Source organism: Saccopteryx leptura, chromosome 3 (genome assembly GCF_036850995.1).
Source record: "Saccopteryx leptura isolate mSacLep1 chromosome 3, mSacLep1_pri_phased_curated, whole genome shotgun sequence".
NCBI lineage: Eukaryota > Metazoa > Chordata > Mammalia > Chiroptera > Emballonuridae > Saccopteryx > Saccopteryx leptura.
The window spans coordinates 34,189,908-34,215,842 of NC_089505.1; the positions used below are offsets into that span (position 1 = coordinate 34,189,908).

General features: G+C 39.0%; 1 protein-coding gene across 4 annotated transcripts in view; it reads right to left on the reverse strand.

Moving 5' to 3' along the window:
- Nucleotides 1-1,576: 1,576 nt before the first annotated feature.
- Nucleotides 1,577-25,935, reverse strand: part of LAMA2 (laminin subunit alpha 2) — a 627,903-nt gene continuing 603,544 nt past the window's right edge. For all 4 annotated transcript variants that reach the window (XM_066373271.1, XM_066373270.1, XM_066373269.1 and 1 more), the window contains 9 exons: nucleotides 22,230-22,406; nucleotides 21,665-21,833; nucleotides 13,732-13,844; nucleotides 13,248-13,437; nucleotides 11,111-11,266; nucleotides 9,555-9,708; nucleotides 6,384-6,514; nucleotides 3,810-4,032; nucleotides 1,577-1,880 (listed from right to left, as the gene is read on the reverse strand). In XM_066373271.1, the coding sequence (XP_066229368.1) occupies nucleotides 1,723-1,880; nucleotides 3,810-4,032; nucleotides 6,384-6,514; nucleotides 9,555-9,708; nucleotides 11,111-11,266; nucleotides 13,248-13,437; nucleotides 13,732-13,844; nucleotides 21,665-21,833; nucleotides 22,230-22,406 (1,471 nt within the window). In that variant the 3' untranslated portion in view covers nucleotides 1,577-1,722. The remainder of the gene's footprint in view (nucleotides 1,881-3,809; nucleotides 4,033-6,383; nucleotides 6,515-9,554; nucleotides 9,709-11,110; nucleotides 11,267-13,247; nucleotides 13,438-13,731; nucleotides 13,845-21,664; nucleotides 21,834-22,229; nucleotides 22,407-25,935) is intronic.

Below are 25,935 nucleotides of genomic sequence, written 5' to 3' on the forward strand. Positions count from 1 at the left end.
GGTAAAAATGCTAACAGTGTGTTAGCTGTTTCCCTGATTAGAAACAGCACCTTCCACCTAACCTGTGGTGGTGCAGTGGACAAAGCACTGATCTGGAATGCTGTGGTTGCTGGTTCAAAACCTTGGGCTTGGTGCTCGCTTCGGCAGCACATATACAAAACCCGTGGGCTTGCCTGGTCAAGGCACATATGGGAGTTGATGCTTCTGTTCTTCCTTCTTTCTTTCTCTCTTTCTCTCTCCCCTCTCTAAAATGAATAAATAAAATCTTTTTTTTTTTTTTTTTTTTAAGAACAGCACCTTTCTTTTTTCTCCTTGAGCATTCTTCTTTTGCTGGAATTACCATTGTGAGGGAAGCTGTTCTTTTAAATGTTCTGCATTACTAGACTACAACTATTTCTAGTGAAGATGGCAAATGAAATGGTTCCTTCTTAAGATAACAAATAAGATCAAGGCCAGTCTCCTCACAGACCCCTTTGAAGGTAATTAAAATATTTGGTAAAATGAGCACAAAACACAGAAATTTTTTAGGAAATAAATTTTTTAAGTCATATTACAACTAAAACAGCTTCAACAATGTATGCATTTTAAGTTACTGGTTTATTGTTTTGTGGTAAGTAAACAATTAATTTTTAGTATTATTCTTCTCCACCTAGTGTAGATTGTTAAATTCACTGAAAACTTAGAGCCCAAAGGCTCAATACTGTTATATTAAAATGTGTGCTTAATTGTCATTCTGGAACTTGGTTCTGGTATCTACCTGTAGGGAAAACAGCTGTGTTAGCCTTGCTCGTTTGCACTTTGCATGATTAGTGCATGAGCACATGGCAGAGCCACATGTGTGTAGCCTATGTAAGGCTTTGGGTGGATTGCAGATCGCTTTCTCTCCACTGCAAGGGGCTGTTTTGCTGTTTTGTTTGTCTGCTGCTGTGAGAGGTGGTTTCCCCTGCCTGTTTGCTGTCTGCCATTGTGAGATTGTAATAAACGAAATGGCCCACTGCTTTCTGGCTCCACAGTTCCTCTACCATCTGCCCCAACCCAGAGTGGACCTGCCTGGCCTCGGCCACCAACATTATACTACTCAGAGCCTATAAATCATTCTCAAACAAGAAAATCAAGTAATTAAGCTCTTTGGACTGAATGTGATCTATATTTTATACCTTCAGCATGAAAGAAAAAGGTGTTCATTCAGATAGCTAAACTCTTTTAATGAACGTGGATCAGAGAAATGATTTGCTAATGCTTTCACAAACATAGGGAGTACGAAGCTGAGTTCCTCCCAGTCACTCACCCAAAGCCACTGTTGTTTTCAGTGGTCTGGACAGAAAGTCAAAGCTGACATACATGGCAAAGGATGATAAAAAAGTCTTAATAGGAGTTAGTAAAAAAAAAAAAATTAAAAGTTCTCTTTACCAATTATATCTGAGTTCTTGAAATGACTCTAGGGCATGTTGCAAATTCAACAATTTATGGTCAGCTGCCTTTTATCCTTAAAATGACACAAAACAAGCAATTGTTTAGAATGAAATAGTTGGTTTAATATTCATGGACTTAAGAACTTGAATGAAAATTCAGTCTGGGATCTGAATTAGCACCATCTGAATACAGAAAGAATTCAATGCACATGCACAAATTAGTTTTAATAACATATACAGGTAAAATATATTTGCTTTACTTGATATACTTGTTTTGAAGAACCCTTTGAGGGGGTTAAACTTATTTTTATTATTTAGCTGGGCATGATACAGGTTGAACGCCCCTGAGCTCCAGCGCCTTAGCAAAGTTAACTTCCAGTGGCTTGCCCGTGCCTTTGGTGAGCCTCAGGGACCTGATGCAACCTCTGAAAGGTATGTTGATTGTCAGGCCAAACTGGTTAAGGCCATCTGAAAAACAAAGCAAAGAGAAATCAGTTTTTAAATACAGCTGCTCTTCGTAAGAGCATGTCTGAAAGTCAGCTGTTGGTCTGAGATGAAATGGAAGTTGGTTTTATGTCAAGTTAGTGATTTTATCCTTAGCTTTACTAACAGTTACACTTGTATCAAAATATCAACTCTTTGTAGTCATGTATTATAAAATTTGGAGACACACATTTTAAGACATCAAACAAATAATTTGGTTTGGAATGAACTCTTGTACAGGTGTGACTTACAATTATTAAATTTGATTGAATAAAACAAAGCAATTGATCAAATACTTGACTGAATTAAGACATGGGCTTTTTTTCGTCGGCCTGGCATGCAGGAGTCCCGGGTTCGATTCCCGGCCAGGACACATAGGAGAAGCGCCCATCTGCTTCTCCACCCCTCCCCCTCTCCTTCCTCTCTGTCTCTCTCTTCCCCTCCCGCAGCCGAGGCACCACTGGAGCAAAAAAATGGCCTGGGCGCTGGGGATGGCTCCTTGGCCTCTGCCCCAGGCGCTAGAGTGAGTGGCTCTGGTCGAGACAGAGCGACGCCCGGGAGGGGCAGAGCACCGCCCCCTGGTGGGTGTGCTGGGTGGATCCCGGTCGGGCGCATGCGGGGGTCTGTCTGACTGTCTGACTGCCTCCCCGTTTCCAGCTTCAGAAAAATACAAAAAAAAAAAAAGAAAGATATGGGCTTTTAGTGGTGAGTTTATTCCTTTCTTACATTGTAAAAATAAATTCCAAATGGTGAAATTGGTTGAAAACTCATGCTACATCGCCCTTCATTAAGGAGAGACTCCTTTCTCTCAGCAGGCCTACTAGGTGCTAACTAGGATATCATTTCTCAGACTGTGAGGGAAGAAATACATGATCTCCTTTACACTACCTTGGGGTTTATCCTGATTGAAACAGAAGTGTGTCTTTTTAAAATCTACTTGTTAAAACAGAAGCAACTTTGGAATGAGGAGCTCTGAATTGGTCCTCATCACTCCTCTGTCTTTTCCTCAGGCAGCCGCTGCTGAATATACATTTGCTTGTTGTGTTACGCAGCAGAGTTTTACCATAAATGAGGACTCAAGTTTCTCTTGCCAAAATGCTGAAAGACCATTGCAGGAGTCTGTGTTATTAGAGAATTTATTAAGAGGCACTTGGCTTATTTTTCATTGAGTTGGGCATTCTTGTTTATAGGTACTTTAGGTAAGTCTCTGTGGTTCACATGCTATTTTTAATGTGCTAGAGAGGGCTTTCAAATGAAGATTTATACTTGGTTTCCTTGTAATATAAATATAAATTCTTAAATAACCTAAGGGGGAAATTAGCTATATTTAACCCAATGATTTCCAGAACTTGAGGAAATAAGTTCCATAATATTTTATGCTTCTTTGAGTATATTAATATTTAAAAGATCAGAAAGAAAAAAATCCAACTTTGGCCTCAATCACTGTTAAATGCCTCATATCCTTTACAAGCCCAATTCATTTCCACTATATCCTCCATTGACCACAAGTGAAACTTTGGGGACTATCCTGAAAAGTTCAGTTTTATGTGTTTTCTATAAGGAATATGCACATTTTATACACTGGAAATTTCAGGTATGATGTTTATGGGAGCAGATTCTAAAACTAGGAGGCAAGTACATTTAAGCACATATTCTTGGAAACACTTATAGAAATAAAAACTTTTTAAAAATCATAAACATTCCTGGCCCAGTAGGTCAGTTGGTTAATAACATCTTCCTGATACCCCAAGGTTATGGGCTTGATCCCCAGTCAGGGCACATATAAGAATTAACCAATGAATGCCTATGTAAGTTGAACAACAAATCAATCTCTCTCTCAAGTCAACAACAACAACAAAACAGTCAAAAACATAATAGAGCGAAGAAATTCTTCTTGGGGTAGGCAATGCTTACCTGGGAAACCTCCAACAAACACAGGGTCATTTGTATCAGCTGATGTAGATGCTGGGTTTGGGCTCTGGGCTTCCACCTGGTTCCCATCTACTGTCAGCTCAATGCGGTGTTTGACTTTGTTGGCTGTGACTTTATGCCATTGTCCATCACACAGATGCCCTGGGATCCCGGCATCATAGACAGCAGTGAATCGGCCGGCACCGTTATCCACATGAAACATAATCTAGAAAGTAGGAAATTGAACAGTTGTAGATGGTGTCATCAGAAGGGTACCATGATGGTTCACATGATAAAAATTGGCAAGTCTCTAGGAAAGACATCAGCTGGACTGGTGTAAAATGAACATAACTGAAGATTAAAATAAATAAAAATACTTGATGAAAACTGAAATGCACCTCTACCTCTATTCTGTTCCTCAATTCACACTGTTCATTGGTCAGAGGGAAAGGGGATGAGAGGATGCGATCAGAGAAGGGAAAGAGATTGGTGAAATTATATATACATAACACAGCATTATAGAGAGCAGGACAGCCAATCCTGGAGGGAAGGGGAGAAGGCCTTGGGGGGAGGGAACAAAGGGGGTGTCAAGAGGAACACAGGGTGGGGAGGAGATATATTCGGTAGGACACTTGAATCTATGTAAACACAATAAATTAAAAAATCAAAAAAACTGAAACACAAATTTAATAACCAAGAGTTACAAATTACGTTCTTTGCTTTTGGGCACTGTTGGGAGCAGTACGCAAGATGTGGGAGGCTAGTAACACTGCTATTTTTAGAGAATATCAAGTGTAATTTGAGACTAGCTGACAAAAAGAGGAACTAGTATAAACAGGGAAAATTCTACAGATCTTTTTAGAGAGTGACAGTTCTTAGTGAGCCTTATAAAATTTTCTTAAAAGACGTTTAGAGTGATTTGTTAATTTGGCTTACAAATTCATTTTAAAGGGTTATTGGTTTTCCAGTTTAAGCTTTTGATGTTTTCATCATATGTGTTTTTTTTCTTTTACGGATTCCATTTTTATATACAGGATTGCGAGTTACATAAATTACTTTTTGGGGCAGGCTTCATGTCACAGGTGCCAAAGACTTTGAGCCAGAAGGCCGGTTAAATTCTTAACAATGAAGAATTTAAGACTGGTAATTCTTTTCTAAATGAGAAAAACCTGTTTCAGGAACATGCAAAGGTTCCTGAAATTTGAGATGACAGAATTCTTTTGAAGCTGATTAAGAAAAGAAACATGCAGAAACATTAAAAACAGTCAATCTGGCAACACTTTTGATGAGGTAAAAGAAATTGGCATTTTCAAAAAAGATTAAAAGTACATGTAAATATGTGAAAAGTTTGTAAACAGTGATGTAAATATTGGTTAAGATTTTACTATATTGGGTGAAGAACAGGATTTTGCATGTAAAAGAAACAAGGTTATGAGTTTGATCCCCAGTCAGGGCACATGTAAAAATCAATCAATGAATTCATGGATAGGTGGAACAACGAATGATATTCTTTTCTCTTTCTCCCTTTCTCTCTCTCTAAAATCAATCAATAAAAAATTTTTAAGAAAAGAAGGGTGGTGAGAAATCCACAGGCATCATAATGGAACTTGATATGCTGACAAATTGATAGCAACTGCGCTTATAAGCAGGTGATGAAATGAAGCTTATTCCAACAAGATGTAGGGAAAGTATGTTTTGAAATCTGGCAAAACTCTTTTAAGTGTTGCGTATTTGTTCCCCTTATAGCCTCTATGCTCCGGGATTTTTTTGCTTTATTGCCTTGATGATGGTTTGAAGACTGAGAGGAGAGAGGGAAAAGGCAAAGGAACACATATTTTAGGGCATAATGTGGTGTTTCTTCTTCTTCAATACCCTATGAGTGGAAATATGAGCAGAGTTAAAGTGTGATTTCTTTTTAATAGCCTGAAAGAAAACTTGAGGAATTTCTTGCTTTGCCTTCTTTAACCTGCTACCTATAGTACAAAGGATATACAACCAGGTTTTTCCAGGTGACTGTTCACAGGCAGTCAAGGAGTAGAGGAGTGTTTATATTAGATTATCCGTTGTAAGCAAATTGACAAAATGCTTTATATTGTATCAATATAAATTTATTATAAACTTTCTCTATTTTGAAATGGTATCTTGGTGCTTTTAAATAAAAATTGAGAAACCAATATGTCAGCTAACCACTAAGTATGATAAGAGGGAAAGATTGATTTTAAACAATCCAAGACCCTGCCCCCACTAAAGTCAAGAGTTTCAAAGATTGTATATTCACGTGTATTCACAAAGAGGAGAATAATAGTGTGCTTTTGGTAACACGGTTAAAGCTTGAGATCCAAACCTATTCAATCCATTATTAGTCAACACAATTGTTTTAGTGTAGTATTAACACATTTCAAGTTTACAATGATCTGCAGAATAAGTGTGTTGAAAACACACATAACTGAGATAATCCGGAAGAATGAAAGATACGGTAAGCTTTCTCCTAACAAAGAATAAAGCATCAAAATAGTTTCTATATCTGAACAATAATATCATGAAGAAATCAGAAATATTTAGAGAGCTGATGCTTACCTTTTCATCAATCATTTCAATACCCATTCCATCCATTTTTTGGCTGCTCACTCCCAGAAGAACTCCAGTGGTTCTAGTTGTGCGGAATTCAAATTCTACAAGAAGGTCCAGTCCCACTTTGAACCCACCAACTGTAAAATGAAGATTTTTTAAAAAAATTGTAGGTTAGAGTTTAAGAACTGTTAATTCAAATTTGTATAATGGAACAACAGTTTTACTAGATTTTAATTTAGTTGTTACCCAAGTAAGTAACTGTAAGTTTCAGACTTTCGCATGGCCTATACTTCCATTAATATATTACATAACACACTTTATAGTTATTGCTTATTTTCTTGGCTGTCTTCCCTCTTAGAATGTAAATTCTGTGAGGGCAATTACTTTGTCTAATTACACAGCATTTTATCCCTGTGTCTCTCAAAGTATCTGGCACCTACTGGAGATTTAATACACAGGGGTCCTAGGGTTACAACACAGTTCTGTTCCTATGACAGTGACATAACCTGAATTTTGGTGTAAGTCAAAATATACCCTAGCCTAACACAAACAGAACATTTGCACTTTTAACAGTCCAAAATGGTATAGGTAAGCATGCTGGGGGACGCTCTCTCAATCATATGACGCGTTACTGTGTATTCTTCCACTGCAAGCAACCAAACTAGCTTGCCCACATAGTCCATAAGTACTATGCTAATGGTATAAGCTGAAACACTCATGTCTCAATTCTTTTAAGTTTTTATGGGAGTGAATGCTGTAAACTCGAAACGTCGTATGCCGAGACTGTTGTAACCCAAGGCCCCCCGTATATGTGTTGAATGAATGAATGAGGAACACACATTGAAACTGACTCAAAGAATCTCACAGCCAGGTATGATCATGTCAAAAGTCTTGCTGTAGGATTATGTCAAGCATTTCAGTGGTTATTCAGTAAAATTTTAATAGGCCACTCCAAATGCTATTACAGTGATCTGAAAGGGCTCAAAATGTCCCAAATATTTTGTAATAAGGAAAAGAATTGCAAGTACAATTTTGAAGGAGAAGAGATTTTTCTATTTCATCAAGTTAAGTAAGTTTTTTTTTATAATTTTTCATATTTAATTCATCAGTTTATTTAATCTTTTAGCAAGTATTTAAAACATACCCCTTAGAAACAAAGTGATTCATTAAGACCAGGCTGGGTCCTACCAAGTGCATGGAGTATTAGGAAAGAGCTCGTGGAAAGTTTCTCATGTCTGATTTATTCAGCAAGAAAAACGTGTTATGTGTAAACACAACTGTCTTCAATAAAGAGTAGCACCTGTTATGTAAAAGACTGTTATTCCGCGGAGAACCTTGCTGGGTTTGGATGGGCAAATGTGGGTTTAGAGTGGATTTTAATAGTAAACAGTAGATAAAGCTGAGTTGTTCTGCAAGATAAAACAGGAAGACTTTGTTTCTGTTTCTAAAACAATATAAGGCAGTTCAGCTGAAGATAGTCAGAGTAAGGAGACAATTAAAACCCAAGTTATGGCCCTGGCCAGGTGGCTCAGTAGATAAAGCACTGTCCTGACACACCAAGTCATGGGTTCAATCTCAAGTCAGGGCACATATGAGAAGCAGCCAACAAATGCACAATTAAATGGAGCAACTAAGTGAAACAGTGAGTTGATGCTTCGCTCTCTCTCTCTTGACTCCCCGCTTCTCTCTCTCTCTCTCTCTCCTTTCCTCTCTTTCTCTCTCTCAAATCAATAGAAAATTTTAAAAAACAAAAACAAAACACCCAGTGACTAGGTGGCTGCAAAACTTTTAGGAACAAAGATATCAACGATTTAAACTGAAGTTGTATGCTTTTCAGCGACATACCTCCTCTGACCTCCTGGATCTTATACAAATTGTATTACTTGGTGTGTGGAGGTGATGGCAAGAGTTGCTGGAAACTGGGGAAAGGGTTAATTTTCTGGTTCATTTTGGTTCAGAACCAAAAAGCCCAGGCAGGGTGGCAGGAAACTGAAGCCCCAGTTTTCCATCACATCTGACCAAGAGTATACAAGCCATCTGTGAAGTTGCAGAAATCTTGAGGAAAGTTTTACACTTTCATAGCACATGGAATCTGGGGTTCATCTTAACCTCCAATGTTTTAATATTTAACATAGCTTGTGTTTTCCTGTTTTCTGCTTCTACATAGGTGAAATTTCTACCTATGCTCTTTATTGGAAGGCCCTGCTCTTCCATCTCTGACAACTTGGGCATGTGAGTGTTCAATTCTTCTTCTAAATTCTCACTCAAACACCAGTTTCTCCATAAGATTTCCCAACCAAAATTAATCTTTCTTCTAAATACCCACAGAAACTTGCTTGCCTCGTGTTTATAGTTTTCATTCATTTTTACTTGCTTTCTCATGATTTATAAGCATACAGAATCTTATGGATCAATCATGTATTCTTGAAGAAAGAAATACCACCTTATTTACTTCTGTTGCCCATGATAACTTCTACATATTATGTGCTCAGCAATTGTTTTTCTAAGGAATAAATGTGTACTTCTGTGGTAAACATGGGACTGAATATTCTCTCTTAATGTATGTTAATGTCATATATTTTGCTATTAGATATAATTTATTACATATTTTTCTTTCCATATTGTACCTTCACTAACAGTGATTCAGACCTGTGCTGGAAATGTTAAGTCCCTGACTTGAAGAAAGTCAGGGAAAGGTGTCAGTCATCGTCATCGTCAACAAGAAACAGGCACCAGTATGTATGCATTGTGTGTATGGGGGTGTGTTTGTCAAGAAATAGCATCTTGCAAGAAACTGAAGAAAGAAAAAAAATGTTATCTCATCTCCATGAAGGTAGACAGGTTAAACTTAAAGGTAGATAAATGATATCGTAGAAACATATGAACCTCCTCACAGAATTACATTCATTTTGCAGTTATTGATCTCCAGGGAAAGAGATGAAATAAACTTTCCAAATAGCCCTTTACTTTATTTCTTCTATTAGTTCTTATCAGAATCAGATACATTAATCTTTAAGAGGCCTTTTTTTTTTTTATTACATCTGCACGTTTTTATTCTGGTTTAAATACAGGATAGTAGTTTAGGGCCACAGAGACTTTCATGCTTCCGCACAGCAAGGAGTTAATATATATTTGTACCTAATTATATTAAACAGGAAGCAAATGAAAGCACCTCACCTGCTTTGGCAAAGCCTGTTCCATCAAAATATGTTCCTTTCTGAGCATCTGCAAAACATGTCCCAACCTGGAAGCTGGAGGTTGGCTGTCCAAGATCAGCAGGGGCCTCAGCCATCTGAAGATTCCTGATGCAGCCTTCAATGCTGTAGGTCACCTAGTATTCAGGTGAGAAGAAGTAAAACCAGGTTTTTGCCTCTATGTGGAATGCCATTATTGGTGGAGTGCACTAAGCATGTAATCATTGGCCATTTAACTTAAAGTCTCCCTAAAGTGCCTGGATCTACACTTACCCCAGGCTTCACAGCATGAGTGCAGAGAAGCCTGGGTTGTACTTCTCAACTGGGATGTATCTAGCCTGTAACATGATCATTCTGATATTCTAGACACTGCACAGAGCAATGGGCCCATATGGATACTATAACTTATAATTGGCTTCTATTTCTGTTAATTGTTTTCTTTTTAACCTTATGTCATAACCTATGTTCATATTCTGTTTGAAAAGGTAATTAGGTTTGGTTCAGTGATTCTTCCTTATGAAAGTCGAATAAAAGCATTGAGCCCTTTTCTAAGAAAATGCACATACATGTAAAACTTGAAAGTCTGCAAGAAACATCCAAAGTGTAGGGACTGTAAAAATCAATCAATCATACTCTGCCCCATTATATTTCAGCTGGTTTTAGGGATGCAATTTAATCACTCTTGCCACTCTCACTTCAGATGCTCTTCTTTTGATGGGGTCAGGTAGCACAGCCAACATCCACGAAAGGGAGGCAATACCGATCACCCGTAAGAGAAGCCAAGTGCTGAGAATTACAACTGCGATGAACAATCATCTTTGATGACACATAGCTCTCTACATTATCACGTGTTCTATTTGCATACAGAAATGTATTACTCTTGTATGTAGTGTGTCCTCTAAGGACATGAATCCCCCAAGCTTCTTAAAATAATGCTTTCCTAAGCAAAATTTCCAGGAATTATTTTGTGACTATTGATTGACAAAATTGTTAAGGCTTTAAATTCTGAATCCAGTATTGAATAACTGTAATGTAAATACTGCATCTCTCGATATTTGCTAAATCTGTAGTTCTGAAACGATACTCTCGGTACTATCGCTATCATCTTCCTCGCTGTCCTGTGCTTTCTACCTGCTTGGTACTCTTCCAAGCACGTTAAACATATTACCTCCTTTAAGCTCCACGGCAACCTTGTTTGTTTGGTATTGTTATATTATTCTGTTTTACAAAAGAGGGAACTTTGTCAAAGAAAGTTTAAGTAAATTGCTTAAGATCACACCACTAGTCAATAGTTAAGCAGATGTTCAAACCAAGGGCGTCTGGCTCCAAGATCCACATTCTGTCCCTGTAATACTGCCTCTCCTCGTTGAATTAGTCTAGATTCTAGACTCTAGAAGACTTGATGCGCATCTCAGAAAAGATGATTTTCTATCTAATTATAAGTATTCATTGGCCAATGTGACTTAATAATTAAAAATACATATATGACTCATTCAGATTATTTAGGCCACATGCACACACAACACATTAGACACTTACTGGACCAATTCTTCGTGTAGTGTAGTTGATGGGGAGACCACCAACATACAACATGCCCACAACATCCAGGATATCAGCTTTTCTGGGACTAATGGTTCTGTTGGTGGCACCATCTACATCAAGAATTCCTTCTTGCTTAATTCTCATAATCTTAATCTACAAAAAGAAGAGGAATCATTAATGCCAATCATGAGTAAATTTCAAATGTGTGGAGAATAAAACATAAGAACTTTAAGGATATGCACAGGAAAAGCAAAAAAAACTAACAGAGTGCTTAGTATCTGCTAAGCCCATAATATAAGTGAAATTAACCTATTTTACAGAATATCTCAAACTATAGATATAGTTTTGTTTTGTTTTTCTCCATTACTGCCATCTCTAAAAGAATATAAAATCTTCCTGGGTGAGTTTTAGATGGAAGACTCTTTGATTGGTTGCCAAGTAAGCATGTTGTAAGGCATCGGGCAGACTGAGAGCCTGTCATGATTGCGTGAGCTGCAAAATTCATGTCCGTTTTTAAAAGGGCATTAGTTTGATTGAGCAAAGGCTGGTCTCCCCACTACAATCTCAGATATGGTGCATCCCTCTACCTAACAGGCCCTTCCGCAGAACTGACGGGGGGGGGGGGGTGTCACACATCCCGGCTGCACTGCTGTCTCTGCAGCCGCTGATCAGTACGCAGTCAGGAGGATGAAGGAAAGCTGACATGCTGAAATTGCGGCAGCGGACTGAATTACCTTCTGGCATAGAGAGAAAAAGGCGGTGTGAAGACTGGCTTGAGCTTGAAAACCTTGGGTCTGAATTTAGAAAAAGGAGCATGGAAGCGTGTGAAAGGCTGAAGTACAATGATGGCTGAAAATGAACCTACATCGGGATGAGAAAAATTTAAGATCTCATTTTACACCGATTCTGGTTCAGGAAGTAATTTTTAAAAACCTTTGAAAATAAAATCCCTTCTTAATGGGGCTATTTACTGTATTTAAGCTTTCTTCCTTAATCCCACACTCATTGTGGCCCAGCGATGTCTTTTTCTCAACTGTCATAGTTATTATTCTATTAGCCAAAGATAAGAATAAACCGTAATGAGAGTGCCTTTATAGAGATCAATATTTGCAAGTCATAAGTTCCCAAGAAAATATGAAGATTCTATGTTTTATTTCCAAGATAACAAATTGGTTGACATTGCATTTTTTATCCTATACTTTTGGGTTCTTTGGCTTACTATATAATATGCTAATCATACAAAATGTTAAATGAGCATTTAACAAGTCCAAGTGTGTTAACATGTAAAATGTGACATCTAATAACATTATACTCTAAAAATTGAACATTTTATTGGTCTACCTAGGGAAACTTCACTTAATAGGCTGTCACAGGTGCAGAAACAAACTGGGTTTTTGTTTAATTGGGCAGTATATTATCTACTTGTAGTCATGCCAAAGAGGACAGTAAGCTGGCAAATGAGCCCTCTGTGCCCATAATAGTATGGGTTTCTGGGTGTAAGGCCAACGTTTGAAAAGTTGTTCCAAATGACTGTCGGTGAAAATGATACCCAGGAGTCCTGCAAACATGATACAACAGATTTCCAGACTCTTGGTTTTTACAGACCAGCATGTGGTGGGATAGGAGGGCAAGTCTTAAGGCCTATTTTAGTATTACCAGCTTTTAAGTTTGTCAAATATAATGTTATAAAAGAGAAGCTGTTTTGCTACCTTAAAAATAAAAAGAAACATGATCTCAGAAGAAACATTATTTCTTTAAATTGAATTCGTAGAGCTTTATGCTTAACATGCTTCATTGTCCACGTTTCTAACTTCCAGTAGCAAGAATGTCTTCAACTACCGAGCCCTCATGTGTGGACAGATGTTTGAGAAGCACATCTGTATAGCAATGATGGAATCTTATTGTACCATGAAGAGGCATGGCAGTGGTCAAAGACAGACCTCCCCAGGTCTGATCACCTTTCTGCAGTTGGCAGTCATATACAGCACTTGCTTTATTTTTAGCCTCAGCCACATTCCAGGAGCACCAGGTCAGGGTCTGCCCTGGCAAAATAGTACCGGCGCCAGGAGAACGCTGAAGGCGCCCAGCAAGGACCTGCCTAGGAGGGTACTGCCAACATCCTGAGGACTATTACCTTGTGCCACTGGCCATCATTGATTTTGGTGGGAATCATGGTGTTGGTGTCACCACTTCCTAAATCATAACTGAAGTAGGGAAATCCATTTCTCAGCTGAACTGTAGCAAAATCGGCATGATTCACCCGAGCCACATAGAAGAGCAAGCCTGAGTCAGCTTCGGTTCGAACTTCAAATTCAATTGTGAGGCTGTAAAACAAAAGCGTGCAAAGTAAGACAGAAGAATAAGAGCACTCTTATTCAAAGATAGAGATGCATCTGATCATGAGTGAATTTTCATATAGGACAGTTGCACCTTTCCTGAGACGAGACTTTCCAAGTCCGCTGACTTCCTGAACTGGGCTGTTCTTTTCTGTATTCAGTAATTGAAAAGAGTTCATCTAATTTATTAATAAATGTGGTTGATTAAACCTGAATAAGTGCAAATACTCAGCACTTCCATTTATTGGTTCTTCTTGTCCCATATCTCAGAATAGTACATACCGATTTTTAACTTTGGTGTCATCAAATGCAATCGCAATGTGACTGTTTCTTGAGAGCCCAAATTGCTTGCTCCCTATCAAAAGAGCTGGTTCTGATTCTGCAGCACAAGGCCCCTGCAAAATACCAAGGAGAGAAAGAGAGGATATTATGGACTATGTTCTTTAGAAATCTAATGCTGTTAGTTGTTTTTCTTGTTTTGGTTTAATGTTCTCACACAATCTTTTTAAGTCCCTTAAAAATAAAACAGTCTCTCATTTCTCTCTATTCTACAACACAGCAGGTACTTATTATTAAATGTTTGGTGAATGTGAATCAATTTCCTTATATTGCATTCTTGAATTGCCAAATGAAAATTCATTGATTAATTCATGTTTTTATTATCCTCCAAAGGAAAATATTGTTTATATTTCTGAGAAAACTGGAATTCCCTTTTCACTTATGAAGAGTTTTATTCTTAAAAGACTGAACAGAGAAAACGACACACTAGCCACTGTGTTTTAAGAATAGAAAAATGTATTCCTTTTTGCCTTACCCAAATCTATTTCCCACTATATTATTTTTCTTGAAAATTATCAGTCTACTAGAAGGTGTCCATGAATTTAGACTTTCAAGATGGTGTATCTAAACTTGCAAGTCAGCACATTCCGATCCTTAAGTGGTTGCTAGGCAACCCAGCACTTAAAAAAAATGTAACCCACCATCCACCATTTCAACTGCCACTGCTTAAAGATCAACTTCCTAGGGTGCTCATGAGGGAGAGCTTGGTGCAGGGCCGGTTTCAGAGCAGTGAAACCACCGCAGTCATTGGCTTTAACGCTCTGCTGTCACTAACTTGCAATTCTTAATCCTTTTTGTACAAGGGGCTCTGCGTCTTCAGTTTGTTCTCGTCGTCCCTGCAAATTACATAGCCAGTGTTGGCTGGGTGGACCATATTTGTCTACTTTGACCCTCAGCTCAATAGCTAATCAAGGCTCCTCAAATTACCAAGCCACAATTCCTTTCTCTGTTCTCTATTTTCACAAAATAGCCTGACGCACAAGCTGCTTAGGAAGTCTTTTAGAACATGCAGTACGTGAGCAAATAAATAACCAGCACACTCTCTATAACACATCTGTTTTTAAGATCTGCACTTAATAGCTCTGGACGGGCCACTGCCCTGGTGAGCGCTGACTCAGCACAGGTTCTGAAACAGCCCAAGGCAGGCTTTTGATGCAGAATGTTCTTTCCCCATAGTATACCTCGGCGATGACTCATCAGCACACAGGAAATTTTTACTCTGTGAGGAAAAGCCTGGCTTTCTTTTCCCTGGAGCTTCGTCAAATGGAGCACTCTGCCACTGCAGGTAAAAGGTTTTAAGTGTTTTGAAAGGCTAGAAAATTGGTCTTCATGGAAGTAGTATTTCCCTTCTTGCTTTCCAGGAGGAAATGGTCAGTTACAAAGAGCAGACTGTGGCTGAAATTTACACAGATATGCAAAAACCCAGTGGGTAAAACAGCAAAGTGCTATTTGTTCACACAGCTGAACGGGCTCCCCTGGACTCAGCATGGGGCACCCTCCTTATTAGACTGTCTGCAGAAAGAGCCCAAACAGCAAGGTTTGGGTAGCTTAAGGTTTCAGCCTTCAGTGATGCTGTTAATAGAATTGGAATCATATTTCACAATATTTTCTGTACAGAGGACCATCCCAACAAACACAAGTAGCCTGCAGTGCTCCTTAGAAACCTCTAAGAGAATCCTACCTGCTGTGAGTCCATCAGGGGCAGAATTTGGCTACAACATCTCTAAACCCTCTACTCTGAAAACAGAGGAATGGAAAAGGTCAATGGATACTGAGGAATTAAGGATCAATCATGGGCAGCCTGAAAGAAGGCCATCGGCACATTATTTCCACGTCAACATAACCACTGTGGTCACTCAGTTACTACATATAAGTGAAATAAATTTTCTAATATAATTTTAAAAAATGATCAAGGTGGCAATTGTAAAGATTAGGCATTTTATTGGTAGCCACTGTTCACCATGGTGAGCTTTTGTCATTGTATGTTTGGGGCACCGGGTAACCTGGCCTTGCAGTTAGAGTGCACAGGTATGTCCAACACTGATCCGGAGCCGAGCAAAAAGCAGTTCTCTGTCAATACGATCAGATTTTCTAGATAAAAAGTCCCTGCTTACATTATTTCAGGAAAACTTTTAACCAGAAAAAGACAGGGGTTTTGTAACAATTTTTTTTATTGATAAAAAGCATTACATGACACACCCCTTGAAACTTAGGAAGAAGAGTGCCTCTCCGGGGGGTCCTGCTTCACTTTCGCAACAGGTGGGTCTTGAGACACAGACAGAAGCAGTGGCTAATAGCAGTGTCCTCAGGTTGGCCAACGTTAGAGCGGAGAGTGGTAAGGATGGATCACGCTATGAGGAAACCTCAAAGTACAAAGCCATTATGCTAAGTTCATTGTTTGTTAAGCAAATCCAAATTGATGTTTACTCTCACAAGATGGATATTAGGAAGGTTGCTCTAGTAAAACTTCTATTATCTTGCTTTATAAAACTGGCAGTTGGGAGAGGACTGAGAAATGCCAGTGTAAGAGGGTTTATATGTTTGTATCTCCTTTAATATTTAAATGGAAAGACAATTTCTCCAACCTCTAACCTGGTGATGGTTTTCACGCGAGTCTACATCCCTGCACTCGCTTGGCGCAGGGAGATGGAACTGGATGGTGTCTGCTCTGTGTCCCTTTCCCCTGGGTGAATCTGAAACCGGGGACAGCACGCTTCCAGCGGTTTGCCTGCTGCCTTCTCCTCTTCCCTCGGGCCCCTCAGAGGGTGGAGCTGCTCACCCTGTCTGTCTTCTCCTGAGCTTTTTTTCTTTTTAACATTTTAAGGAGGGGGGGAGGGGCTTGTGAGATGGAACAGAGAGTTCCAGGCGGTTTCAAGGAACTTGTCTTTAACATTGTCAACCCTGCTTCCTGTAGAAACCGAAGCTAAGAAAGAGGGGGAAGGGGAAGGTTCGTCTGATTTTAGTGAAACACTAAAGAATGCTGGTTGCAGGATGACTCTTCCTCATCCAAGCCCATGTGAGCTTGAGAGGAGGTGTCACCTTTATGGATGCGATACTCTCCCGGTGTTATTTGGGAAACACTGATCTCTGAAATGCGTTGAAACGACAATAATTAACAATAAAAAATTCCCGGCTCGGTAGAAGCTCATCAATCTCAACATGTTACAATCCTGCCACCTTGTGGGGACTCTTTAAAGTACTACAAGCGCATAGGTGGAAAATGGGATACGAAAGAAGAATGCGATCTGCTTGCTTCCTGTTTGTCTCTGCTTTGCAGGTGACAAGTTTGTGGAGGGAGGGGGCTGGGGAGTCTGAGTGTGGCGGTGCTCCTGATGGGCAGAGCAGTGGCGTGGTCACAGAGGGTTTGCACAGAAGCCATGCTTCCCAAAGCCACGCTCAGGCGAGGGAAGAGGGCAGCCGATTAGCAATAGAGCAGGACTATTTCCCCCCTCACACTGTCACTAATTTAATTTCAGGTCATAATAAAGCAGTGGTCATTTCCAACTGCTGGTTGCTGGCTAACACTTGGAAATGAGTTATTGGTGTCAGAATAGCATATAACTGCGGTCGGGAGGAGGTGGCTAAGCCTTCCTTGGATTTAGATTGGTACTGAGCAAAGATTTAAATTGCATTTATCGCAGTTGGCACCTTTGTTCTTGAAAAGACGAAATGACAAATGATCATAAAAATTGCATTATTTTCTTTTTCCACAAGTCAATAACCCCTGTAACAAATGTGGGCTAAAATCACATCTGAGAAATTGGGTGTTTCTTTGTGATGATCTTCTTTATAGATGAATACTAAGCGGAAGATGCTTTTTGCAGCAGTGACTTAATGCTCTGAAATATAAAATCCCCACTCAGGCTGTTTATTGAGAAACTGAATATGTTAACTCCCTAAACATGAGCTCTTTTGGTAAGTATTAGGCATCTACAGTAACATTTACACACTAATGCCTGAATAGAGATTGCTTGCAGTATGGAAAATGTGTCTTTCTCCTTTAAATACATATCAGTGTCCAATCAATTTATCCTTCAGCCTTGACTGTACTTAGCTTTTAAATTTGTAGCGTTAAAACTGCTGGTGGAATAGCTTTGTTTGCTCTATTCTGTCCTTCTCTGCTCACTTTCCCCTCTAATTCCTGAGAGCCCTAATAGCACAGGGACTCTTCACGGCTACTTACACTGCTCTTCTTAGTGTTTGCATCTTAAACGTTGAGGTTCTAAGTTCAACTTTCTAATAAAGTTCAAATAAAAATATGCAGTTAGCTTGTGTACAAATCCATGAAGGCCAGTCTGTCAATAAGACTAGCTATAAACACTGCATGCGCTTGCAGAGAATTTGTCACATTTTGACAAATTTCTGTAATACTACAAGTCTGGTCTCCTATTTACCCCACCCCATGCCAACCTCCATGAGAAACATCCACAGATTCAATATGTAGAAATGTTTTTATTCAGCTCCATGTGGGCTAAAGAAGAAGAAAGAAGTATAAGGAGAAGATGCTAGCACACTACCAAATGAGATAATATGCGTAAAATGCTGTCTGATCTATGATGTTCTGACATGTATTAATAATAGGTTTGACATAATCCATTTCACGGGGCAGGAATTTCTCAAGATCCTCTTCAGTTGGCTGGAGTATGGTAACTGTCCGCGTGCTGTAAGTTGCTGGTGGGAGGGGTGTGACGGTGAAAAGAAGAAAGTGAAGGAGCCAAGAATAATAGACAGCTCCTGTCAATGGTGCTAACAGACAGGGACTTGCTCATATACAGGCAGCTCCCATTTTAGGAATTAATGTGTAAGTCTTAATTTTTACATCAATTCTTATATCTACATTCTGACTTAAAAGATGTTTCCCTCACTTACATAATGTCATTATTATTTTATATTGTTTCAATGGAAAGATTTTAAATATAAGAGCATGGTGATGTATTAAAACTTACATTTGCTGAACCTGTTTCATACTTGTCGGTACCACTCGCCATTTTGTCTGGATGGAATGTAATGGTGTCCCCTGCCATTCTTCCAGTTTTTAAACTTGAACGCTGGTGGGTTCTGTTTGCAGCTCACACTCAGCACTGATCTTGAATGGCTTTCACACATACTTCTTACTGCCTGATTTATGTGAATATGCCTTTCTCAAATCTCCAGCTCTTAGCCTTCCTATCTGTCTGTCTGTCTCTCTTCCTTTCTCTCTGAATAGCAATGATGATATCTTGTTCACCTTTGCATTCAGCAGGCTCTTAATAAATATTTGTTAAAAAATATTCAAACCTTTAACTTTAAAATAAAACTTCTTTTTATTATTAGTATTTTTTCTTCTTTTCTAAGTGAGAGGAGGGGAGATACAGAGACAGACCCTCACATGTACCCTGACTGGGATCCACCCACCAACCCTCATCTGGGGCCATGCTTGCAATCGAACCATTTTTAGTGCCTGAAGTGCAGGCTCCACGGAGCCATCCTCAGCACCTGAAGCCAATGTGCTTGAGTCAGTCAAGCCATGGCTGCAGGAAGAGAAGAGAGACAGAGAGAGACAAAGAGACAGAGAGAAGGGAGGAGGGGGTTGAGAAGCAGATGGTCACTTTTCCTGTGTGTCCTGACCAGGAATCAAACCTGGGACATCCTCACACCAGGCCAATACTCTACCACTGACCCAACTGGCCAGGGCAAAAACTTTATTTTTCAATTACAGTTTACATTCAACACTATTTTGTATTAGTTTTAGGTATAAAGCATAGTGGTTTGATGATCATATACTTTACAAAGTGTTTCTTTTGATATTCCCATTACCCACTTGGAACCATACGTAGTTATTACAATATTATTGACCCTATTCCCTATACTGTACTTTACATCCCAGTGACTATTTTGTAACTGCCAATTTGTACTTGTTGATCCCTTCACCGTCTTAGCCCAGTCCTCCAGCCCCCTCCCCTCTGGCGATCACCAGTCTGTTCTCTGTATCTATGGGCCTGTTTCAATTTTGTTTGTTTATTTTCAAAGGACTTTCACATATATTATTAGCTCATGTGATTCTTACAGCAACCCCATGTGGTAGGCAAGGTAGGTGTACTATCCATATTTTACAGAAGATCAAATGATGCTTGGAGAGTAAATGACTGATTTTCCTAAAAGATCATGATTTGGCTTCTCATTTAATCAGTATTTCTAGTGACAAGAAGTGTACTTCTCTGCAGAACTACCAATTCCAATCATGGAAATGGAGGAAGAGAATAAAATCCGCACTCAAGATACCTCAACCCATCAACTGGGGAGCATCAGCCATATGATGTATGTGTTGTCAGAGTGCAGTGAGACCCATGCTCTCCGATACACTGGTGGTGGGAATGTAAATTGGGATAACCTTTAGAAAAAGCAGTTCAGATGTATGTACTGAGAGCCTTAGGCAAATTCATCATCTGGCCTTATAATTCACTGCCTAACAATCTATTTTTAAAACAATAATCAGGAACAGTGAGAGAGTTTGTTGTACAGTGTGTTCAACAGAATATAGTTTCTAATAGTGAAAAACTGAAAACACTTTTTATGTGGCCCCCAGTTGAGAAGAAGTAAAATAAATTGTAAAGATAGAGTTTTGCAGTGATAAGGAGCAGGACTCTAGAGTCAGAAACACTGGATTAAAATTCTTATCCTGCCCTTTGCTGGCTGTGTCTGTGGGTGAGTTACTTAGGTTAGCTAGTTTTTATCAACACCACTAAAAATGGGACCATATATATTTTACAAAGCTGTTATGAAAACTACATATAATATTGAATGGAAATTGTTTATGTAGTGGCTGGCATATGGTAAGCACTTAAAAGAGGTCATTATAATCATAACTATATAGTAATTGTGTCATTTATTAAATGCTTAGTATATGCTAGGCATTTAACAAACATTATCTTTTTAAATCCTCATAATAACTCTTTGATGTATGTGTTGTTCATAACCACACTATACAGATGAAGAAAGTGAGGAGTAGACCGGCTAAGTAGAGTTCCCAAATTCATGCAGACAGTAGGTTAGAGTGCTGGGATTTGAACTCAGGCAATCTGACACTGGTGTCCGTCAAGGATATCCTACTTCCCATACTCTGAAATAGTTTATGTCTCTGTATGTGTGCGTGTGCACACACATACACACATAGAGTCATATTTACATGATATTTAGAGACAGTTTTAATTACGTATTATTGGTTTTTAAAAGCAGAGTACCAAATTGAGATCTTGTATGTAAACTGTACATAGGGTTGCCTCTGTATGGTGGTGTTATAGGGGGATTCTGGTCTTGATTCTGAAGATATTTCTGTATTTTCTAAACTTTTCATCTGAAAACAGGTGCCATTTTATGAACAGGGAAGTTAAAAGAGGACAGGTATATAAATAAAAGTAATCCAAGGACTATTTAAGGAGAATATGTTATCATAGGCAGGTTACCTACCCTCTAATTCTACCAATAGAGAACAGTATTTTGAACAACTTTCCTTCTTTTTGTGTGTGACAGAGACAGAGAGAGGGACAGATAGGGACAGACAGACAGGAAGGGAGAGAGATAAGAAGCATCAATTCTTCATTGCGGCACCTTAGTTGTTCACTGATTGCTTTCTCATATGTGCCTTGACGGGGGGGGGGGGGGGGGGGGCTCCAGCAGGCCGAGTGACCCTTTGCTTAAGCCAGCGACCTTGGGTTCAAGCTGGTGAGCATTGAAACCAGATGAGCCTGTGCTCAAGCCAGTGACCTAGCGGTTTCAAACCTGGGTCCCCAGAGTCTCAGTCTGATGCTCTATCCACTGCATCACCACCTGGTTAAGCGAATAACATTCCTTCTTAAACTGACTAAATATTAGAAAGCAGTGGGCTATAAACACTTACATGTGCCAGCACTGGGGTGGGTGTTGGGAAGGCTGGAGTGGGAACTGGCTCCGGCTGGAGAACCGTTTCAGCTGGAACTTCTCCATCTCTATCCTCGTGGGGTCTCTGATAGGCACAACGACCAATGTCTGCATTTTTGAAGGATACAGGCCGTGCAAAGTCCATGGGGCTAGTGGAACACAATTAGAATTAAGTATTTTCTCACTTTTCATTGTCTCACTTCCTTACAATTAAATTAGCCCACACCTTTTTAATGGCTATCAGCAGAGGCAGATTTAATGGCGGGCACACCAGGCGTGTGCCCTGGGCCCCAGCTTCTGAAGGCACTGCAAAACCCCAACTTTATACTTTTTTCTAATGTAAGGGGCCCGCTATTTTCTTCTGCACCTGGGGCCTCAAATGATCTTAGTCTGCTTCTGGCCATCAGTGCAATTTTCTAAATGTAACGTGAAGCTCTTCACTGTTTCCTTCGCCCCATGATTTTGGGCAGTGTGGATGCAACAATCATTTTGATACCCCCCTCCTACACACACCAAAAAAAATAGTAGCAAAGAGAGTCACTTACACAGAATTAATAACAAGGTTCCATACACAGCCTTCAAAAGGAGGAATATTTCTGAGTGGGGAAGGTTGAAATTCAGGTGGAGCACCTCCAATAAAAAGCTTTTTAACTTCAATTGCCTGCTCTACTGTCAGGTTTTGCATATGTCTTCTGTCTTCATCAACTTGAACAGTAAAGATGCTGATAAAACATTTAAAACAAACAAGTATAAAACACCCAATGTCCAATACAATAGGAAATCAAACTCTTTCATTCCACCCCCACCCCTCCCTCCTGTGGCTTTTAAGTGAGCCCAAAGTTGATGATTAGGTATCTATCCTACATTAAACGAACGATACTGTTAACTCTCCCTGCAAATTTACTTAAAGGAGGCAATGGTGTAGCTGCAACATTAGCCTCTGGCCGCATTGAAGATAATGGTCTACAGCCCAACACAGGAGCTCGGAGAGAGAAGCTTCTGTACTGTGTAGCAATGTCTAATCGGATAAGGCTCAGTGGGTTTAGCACAGCACGGGGTCACTTTTCATTTGGCTATTTCTTGGTTTGTGCTAGCTATTATCTTCTTGCTAGGGGACAAACTGTGCTCCTGAGAGTTTAGATTGCAGGAATCAACTGCAGACACTTACAGGACATTTTATAAAGAATGTAGCTTTTGAATAGAAGAGGCAGGCGAGAACACCAAGCTAATTGTTCCTCGCAATGATTCTCCACAGTGACTGTTTCATTAATTTCCCTAATTTGCTTATAAGAGATAACTCACACACTACTAATTGAGATCCTCATGCTACTTAGTCACCATCCTTGAATCCAGGGGCAAAGAATCAGAAGGAGACAGAGTCTTGATGATGAAAATGACCAAAGGCATTTTCTCTTTTGTTCTAGAAGCAGGTTTTAAACTTCAGTCTCAGTCAGCATGGAGCTATTAGTCATCAGTGTTAGTCACAAGCCTGAGGATCATAAATAGATTGCTGTAAACTTACTTCATATCTGGGGAGAAAACCAAAGCACCTAGGTGGAAAACTCGGTCCTAAAATGCCTTCTTACTTGATTTGATCAGGAGTAAAAACCACATGCAGAACCAGACACAATAAACCAGGGCAAAGGCTCTCTGAAATGGCACTAAGGAAGTGGTCCACTTTGGGGCAATTCAAATGGAAGAAAATGGAACAAAACGGAACAAAAAGTGAATTATATTGTGACTCAAAATATCATTGTTTCTGGGGGTATAGAGGAGGCAAGTTGAATTTAGTTTCAAAGGAAAAAGAAGGGGAGGTGACATATTGTTTTGTTTGTTTGTTTCGTTAGGCTCTGGAAGAGCGCATAGGCAGAATGCAGGATGCTGAACCTCATTACTAAGAATGTTGGTGGTTTTAGGAGACTTAGACAACCACTCACTTCTGGGTGTGACTGAGTAGTCCTCCCTTCTCCTTTCTGAAATACCTTTTTTTTCTTTGATTAAAAACGTCCTCTTATTTGATATACAGCATTGTTCTTGATGGTTTTCATGAGGGGTTTAAGCCACTATTGAATTATCCAAGGAGAGCAAATCTCTGTTCTTGATTAGAACTTTTAATAGCCAGAGGCCCATTTCTTTCTGACGTAGACTCTAGACTGGTTCTGCCCCACGAGCCCTAGCAGGGGTCCTTTCTGACAAGATCACCGGGTGGAGACCTAGAACGAACATGAGCTTTCAGAAAGAACAGACTGGAATTAAATATTACTGTGTAAATTTACTGGCTGTGTGAACCTGGGTCAGTTATTTAATCTTATTCAGTATCATTTCATTCATTTATAAAATGAAAATACAAATACATAGTTCAAATAGTGGAAAACATTAATTAAGGGATTGCCCCGAGGCTGTATGATTTAATAAGGGCATTGCTAGAAGACTACAGCTAAATCCCTGCTGGTAATTTACAGTCTAGGAGCATCAAATCTAGATCATTTATTTAGTTCTTTTGTAAAGAGGGGCATAATCAATCATATTATGATTCTGGTATGTTTCCAGTTTTTCAAGTATCTATTCAACAACTCTTCACTGACTACCTACTATGTACAAAGAACACCATAATAAAAATTACATTACTATTAGGATTATGATAGGTCAGCTGTATTTTCTTATAATTTTGATGATTAATTCATGGATTCTGTTTCTTGCTTGTTTGGATAATGGTCTAAGAATTGTTCTTTCAAATACCACCAACTGGATTGTATATATAGAAGAAGATGTTAAGAGAAGTGCCTTAATATTTGTAATTCACATGAAAAACAAAAATTTAAACTTTTTTTATTGAACATATTTTGGATGGTAAGATCCTACTCTGGAAAACCCAAAGTCCTCCTGAGATATCTGATCTAACTTTGCGGTCTTTAGCCTAATTCTATACCTGTATAAAAATGCTCTCATGGAAGAGAAAACCTACTCACTTAAGCATCTACTCCAGGCTCTTAGGGTTTAGAGATTTTGTCCAGTTAGAACCACAGGCTATTTTTGGTGGACTCCAGGTAAAGGATCAGAGGGCAAAACAGCTATACAAGCAGGGGTTGCTGAAATACCATGGAATTATATACCAAAGTGACTGAAGTGACATTCTTGCAGACAAGGAATAGAAAAGGAGAATGAGGGAGAAGGGTAAAGACAGGTAGAGAGGGAGAGAAAAAACTCATATTCAATCTTGCAAAGTTTGCTTCTTAATTTGGTAAAAATCCAATAGTTTTCTGAGATGATATTAAAATGAAAATCTTATCTAAGGTTTTAGGAAAAGAAATGGTAATTGACATTTATGTTCTGGAAAATGTTGGGAGTAAGCAAATATTTCCAAATTAATAAGAGTATCATAATCAACACGAAGCAGTACAAGTATCTGAGGACACAGAAAAAGGGTAAGAATAAATAGTTGGCAAGTACAGATCAAGGTGTTCAAGTCATATACATATATATATAGGTTTAAATCCTGGCTCTGTTATTTACTGGATATGTGACTTTGGACAAGGTAATTAATATTTCCTCATCCATGAAGAAAGGATGTTAATACAGACTTCACATATGTTTACAACAATGAAAGGACATAATCTTTGCCTAGTATTTGACACAGAGTATGCCATAGAATACGTTATGAAGTATTAAAAATATTTTTAGGTGAAGTTCTTAGGGTCGTTAGCAATCTCTGGTTAATCAGTTAATTGTAGCACTTGCTTAAAGGATAGGTGATGATTATTTTTGACCTTAGAGTGCTAAATGAGACATTATGATAGCAAATGTGTTCTTGCTATGCCAAAGAGTTCAGTGACTGCATAATATGTCCAATACATTATCCTTTAATTAACAGCAAATGGCAAAACTGTTTGTTTATATGGCCAATTAACTGAATGATCAGCTTTCAGTGATGTACTATACACTGAGCTTAATCAAATAAAGGTTGGATTGATGGCTAACAGCTGTGGGGTTGGCATAATAAAATGCTCTTCTTGAAGAAACACCTGTGAAAAGGACACCTTCGCTCAACATCGTCACGCACTTGGGAATGCCAGCATTGTTTCTGACAAAATAACATGTTTTGGATGATTTGGGGCAACTATGCTTTTGAAATTTGTTAGCTTATTAAAATTGTTTAATGTTAAAGCCTTTTAAAATGTCCTTCTCATAATGAGAAGGGTTAAAGTTTGGCAAAGAACCTGAAATTTAGTGTAGAATACATGTTTAGAGCAT